Source organism: Myotis brandtii, unplaced genomic scaffold (genome assembly GCF_000412655.1).
Source record: "Myotis brandtii unplaced genomic scaffold, ASM41265v1 scaffold280, whole genome shotgun sequence".
Lineage (NCBI taxonomy): Eukaryota > Metazoa > Chordata > Mammalia > Chiroptera > Vespertilionidae > Myotis > Myotis brandtii.
The window spans coordinates 76,696-82,274 of record NW_005360677.1 but is presented as its reverse complement, the minus strand read 5'-3'; the positions used below and the strand labels follow the sequence as shown (position 1 = coordinate 82,274).

At 50.3% G+C, this 5,579-nt stretch overlaps 1 protein-coding gene across 1 annotated transcript in view; it reads left to right on the top strand.

The window, feature by feature from the left end:
- Window positions 1-791, top strand: part of PRRT4 (proline-rich transmembrane protein 4) — a 10,754-nt gene extending 9,963 nt beyond the window's left edge. Inside the window, exon 6 of the mRNA XM_005868961.2 lies at window positions 3-791. Coding sequence (XP_005869023.1) covers window positions 3-254 — 252 coding nt within the window. The 3' untranslated portion in view covers window positions 255-791. The remainder of the gene's footprint in view (window positions 1-2) is intronic.
- Window positions 792-5,579: the final 4,788 nt, after the last annotated feature.

The window sequence follows — 5,579 nt, the reverse complement described above, 5'->3', positions numbered from 1 at the left end:
TGCTGCTCTGCGCCAGCCCCGACCGGCCCCCGCGCTGCCCGCTGGTCTGCGTCCTCAGCCCCCCGCGGCCCTCGGGAAGCAGCCCCAACCTCCCAGCCTCAGGATCCTACCAGGCCCTGTCCCCGTCCTCCCGCGACTCCCCAGAGCCTGCTTGTGAGCTGCAGGCCGAAGAGGCCTTGCTGCAGGAGCAATTCCTGGACGCCTGCCGACAGATCGACGAGCTGAGCATGGGCAGCGACACCATAGACCTGTGAAGAGGAAGCCCCCTCGGTGCCGGCCACACGCCCCCTCCTGGAGGCAGCTCTGCCCAAGACCGGCACACTGTAACCCTCCCCCAATCCGGCCTGGCTCAGATACCTCGCCCAGCTTCCTCCCCCATCCAGGGGCTCCTGGGTGGGGGGGTCAGCAGCCAGGCTCTGTTGATTGGGAATTAGTGCCACCTCCTCTGGAGCCCTGGGCGCTGATGCCCTCAGCTGCCATTCTAGGCTGGCAGGGGTCCCCGCTTTCCTTGGCATTCACCAGCAATAAAGCTCCAAGGTGCTCCACCCCTGACCACCACGGCCCACTCTGGTATTGAGTGAGAGGGGCTATCCTCAGAAGACCTCGGGACGGTCCTCGGCCCCCATACCCACCTCTGCCATGCCCAGGAATCCCACCCCGCGTGAGTGACACTCCCAGTTCTCCACATGACCCTTCCCTACAGAAGGGGTCCATGGCCCACCTAGGAGACTCCACAGCTGTTGTGTGGTGGGGTGCGCGCTATCAGAGTTAATTTATCAATAAAATATTTTCAGAGGAGAAAGATCTGACCTTCTTGGAAAAGCTTAGATGAGACAACAGCATTAGTGGTTCTGCCAGAACTGGAAGAGAAGCAGCTTTTGGGTGGTGTGGGTCCATCTCAGACCCCAGGGACCTTTACTCCCAACTGCAAGGAGTTTTGTCCTGTGGCTGGAATGGGTGAGGGTCCTGGGAGCAGCCCCTTGGAGACCATCTGACTCTCTGGGAAGTGGTTCTCCACCCCCCCCACCCCCACCCCGAGAGATGGAACGTGGCCCTTAGAGGTGAGGCAGAAACTACAGTCTTTGGTGGGACTGTCTGCATTCCTAGGTCCTGGTGTTCAGGGGGCTCGGGACTAATTCTTGGTAAAATTCTTTGTGGAAATGTTGATACACATATCAAGAGCTTGGTCACCTTGAGCTGGGAGCCCAGCCATCTTCCTGCCATATTCCCAGAGGAATTCACACAGGCTCCACCTACCAGCAGGCCCCTTCCAGGTTGGACTCCCAACCATCCTCCCCTGTAGAGCGCTTATCTCTGGAGGTGCAGATCCTTCCTGGAGAAAGCCTGTCTTCCCCAAACCCCCACCGTACCCTACCCACTAAAGCAGAACCCACAGTGCAGAGACCTGGGGACACATCCAAACCACCAGCACCCTGTAATCCGTCCCTTGCCCAGAGCACTTGGCTCTGAGCTCTGTGGCGTGCATTTATCATTCGACTAAGATGCAGGAAGTTCAGTGGCACTAAAACAGAGTCATAAATTAGGTTTGAAAACGAAAACCTGGCAGTGTTTTGGCAGATGTCCTGCACATTACAGGGGCCCACATCCTAGTCTTGAAGTGCAAAAACAGAACTAGGAGTGGTTTTTCCTTCCAACTCTGTCCATCAGCTGGTGGGGATTTGCGGAGGGAAGGGAGGGAGCCAAGAGGGAAGCAGGAGATCAGGTCCAGTGCCCTAGGGGGAGAATTAGAGCACTGCTCTCCTTGCCCATGGCCTGGGACCTCAGAAGCAAGAGGGAGTCCGTGATGTTTGTGGGAGGAGTGAGGGGTCATATTAGGGAAGAAAATGAGAGGAGGGTGGGGCAGGCATGTTTGAGGGATGGGGCTGGATTGGTTCTGACTGTGTCTCCTCCATTACCTGGCTCAGCTGGGCTCAGAAATTCTTGCTGCATTGTCACTCTGGGCTGAGGCCCAGAGAACTGTCAGCCTCCTAATTACAGGCATTTCTCACTGGTGTCCTGGTGGCTGTAGGGCCCCAGCATCAGAGCTGCTTTGTGACATGGAAGGAGCGCTTGCTGTTTGCCTCTGCCCACTTTCAACTTCTCTCTGCCATCTCTTTCTCACCCTAATCCTCTTGCCATGCCAGCTGCTCATTCACTCTTCCCATCAAGGGTTCTTCAGTCCATGCACACATCTCCCGACAAAGCAGTCCATGCCTCATATACCCCAGTCAGCAGCGTCTCTCTCTCCTTCTCCCTTTCTCTTTCTCCCCCTTCCCTGTCCCCCCCGCCCCCCCCCCCAGCTTTTCTGTCTGGAAGCTCTGAATGGGGCTGATGAGATGGGGGTGGGGCGGGAAAAGGGACTACAGCTCCAATACTTTTTCCAAAGAATTACCTTTGACATTACAAAGGGGCTGAGATTTTGGTGAGACAACCCTTCCCTTTTGCCTCATAACTCAGCCCATACCCAAAGCAGGTTTTCCAGAGGAGCCCAGGTAATCCTAATGCATGCATCCTTCCGTTCTAATTCTTAGTAGTATAGGAGACTGAGACAAACTTACCTTCATTCATTCAATTTCTTTAAAACATTTTATTGAATGCTTACAATGTGCTAGGTGCTGGGGCCAGAGAGGTGAACAAGGTGATGCTAGCCCTGAACTTAAAAAGTTGAAGGTCTTTTGGTGAAGGCAGACATTAAAAAGTTACTCTTAGACTCTGGCTTGGCTCAGTGGATAGAGTGTCAGCCTGTGGTCTGAAGGATTCCAGGTTTTATTCCGGTCAAGGGCACATGGCTGGGTTGCGGGCTTAATTCCCAGTGTGGGATGTGCAGGAGGCAGCCTATCAATGGTTTTCTCTCATCATTGATGTTTCCATCTCTCTCTCCCTCTCTCTTCTATGAACTCAATAAAAACAAACACCAATGACCATTGGGTGTCTGTTAACATTTTAAAAAAAAGTTACTCTTGCCAGTTTTCTCAGTGGTTAGAGTGTTGGCCCATGGAATGAAGGACTGTGGGTTCCATTCCTGGTCAAAGGCACGTTGCAGGTTCGATCCTTGTCCAGTCACACGCACGTGCGAGGCAAGCAATCAATGTGTCTCTTTCATGTTGATCTCTCTCTCTCTCTCTCTCTCTCTCACTCTCTCCCTCCCGTCTCCCTCTCTCCCACTCTCTAAAAAAATCAATGAAAAAAATATCCCCGGATGAAGATTTTAAAAAAAAGTTGCTCTTATAAATAATTGCAACAGAACAAGTAACTAATAACAGTTGTGAGAAGTGCTAAGAACAAGAAGCACGCAGTGATGTGGGAGTGCAGCCAAAGGGAGGAGGCTTTGGGGGAGGCTGGCTGCGAACAGCCCAGGCCTCTGTACTCCCTTTCGTGGCTCGTGCACAGTGATGGATGACAGAGAGGCCAGCGGTTTATTTCCCCTGGAAGCGGCGTTGCTGGTGTGGTGCAGGGTATCACGACTCCTGCTATTTAATAAAGAACGCTGCATGTGTCCTGGGTAGATGGATGAGCAAATATTCCTGATCAAAGAACCATGTGGTGTCCCTGATGTGAATGGGTAGGAGGGGCTGGGGCTGAGGCCGAGGCTGGGAGACTGAGATGGGAGCCAGGTCTGAAATGTAAGAAACGTAAAAAAGCATCAGCTGCATTGCTATCCTCCACTAGCGCACAGAACTCCTTCACACTGTGGGTGGCTGCTGCCCCCTGATGGGCACAGGGACACAGTTTCATTTTGTCCTTTAAGGAGGGCTTGGGTCCTAGGTACTGAGAACTTAGCATTGTAGGGGGTGTCCCAAAGGAATGTTAGAAGAGCCTTCTTCTTCTGGTTCTTTTCCCTGTGCACACTGCAGCCAGGGCTGGGAAGGCCTCCCCATAGCTGGGACCCTGAAACTTGCAATTTAATCTTTGGGGATGGAATTTTGATTCCTAGAGTGGTGAGGGGGCAAGAGAGGAGGAGAAAAAAAGGAAGGAATGTGAAATCTCAAATCAACTTTATTTGAATGACCCATCCCATTTCCTTTGTCTATTTGTCTCACTTTATCTTGGGTAGGATTAACCCCATAGCCTTAAAAATGTGTTCTAAAATAACTGGCATTTTCTTTTACGTATTTATTTATTACTTACTTGGAGCTAGGGCTTCATAAATCTGATGTGTTTTCCCTTTTCCCCCATTACTATCAACCAGTTATCAATCCATCCAGAATTTATTGAAAGCAAATGGGGTTTGAGGAGAGAAGGAAACTTACTTTTCACTGTACTGTTTGTACTTTTTGAATTTTTACTACCATGTGTTCAGGTTATACCATTTGAAAGTAATTATTAAAAATGAATCGGGTACTTTTTCAGCTGGATGTTGTGCAAGGGGCTGCAGTCTGGCACACAGGTCAGTTCCTGAGCCCAATGGGATGGCAAACATTCTTTGTGTTTCAGGATCCAGGAGCACCCAGATCCCCTGACCCGTGCTTGAGGTCCCCTTAGCCTTGCATCTGTCTGATAAGCTGATCTGAGGGAAGATTTCCCTCCGTATCTGGGAGGGCCTAGGTCAGTGATGGAAAACCTTTTGAGCTCGGCGTGTTAGCATTTTGAAAAACCCTAACTTAACTCTGGTGCCGTGTCACATATAGAAATTTTTTGATATTTGCAACCATAGTAAAACAAAGATTTATATTTTTGATATTTATTTTATATATTTAAATGCCATTTAACAAAGAAAAATCAACCAAAAAAATGAGTTCGCGTATCATTGGTTCACCATCACTGGCCTAGGTTATAGGTCTGTGTGTATAAGCTGGATGTTATGTCTGTTTTGGATGTGTTCTCATGTGATCGTGCGGTGTGCACATTGTGATTCATTTGTAAAACATTTTCTAATTAATGTCTGTCTACTTGCACTAATTGTATTCTCCATGAGGGCAGGGACCCTGTCTTTTCTCTCTCTCTCTCCTCTCTTTCTTTTTCTTTTTTTGGCCTAGCACACATAGTAGGAACCCAATAAATATTTATTGAAAGAATGATTGCACACATCTGTTTCTATGTGTGCTTTAGCAGCTGTAATTTGTGAATCGTCAGAGGCACAGTTCACAGTTATCCATTACGGTGTGACAGATGTCTCCCATCCTCTGAGAACAGGAGAATTGTTTGAATGTTTGTCATGTGCTGTGTCTCTGTGCACTCTGGCTGCATTTTATACACGCAATCTGGGAGTCTGTGGTGGCACTTCAGAAACTATTTATTGAACATCCATTGTATGGCAGACCTGGGTGAGGTCGCGAGCAAAACGACTTCTGCCTGCCCTGGCAAACTGGGATCCATCTCTTGGGAGTGAGATTTCTTTGCAGGTGACGAAGCCTCGGGTACGCATGTGGGGGTGGGTGGAGCCCGGTTCAGGAAGCTCCGCCCCGGGAGTCACCTTTTTTTTTTTTCCATTCCGGAACCTTTGTCCCCGTCCCACCGCGTTTCCTTCGGACTCTTTTCAGTACAGAGCACTTCCGGAGTCGCCCGGCTGCTCGGCGTGGTCTGCGTGCTGAAGCTTTGACTCGCGTGCGCCGGGCTCCTCCACGGCCTCGCGCGCCGGT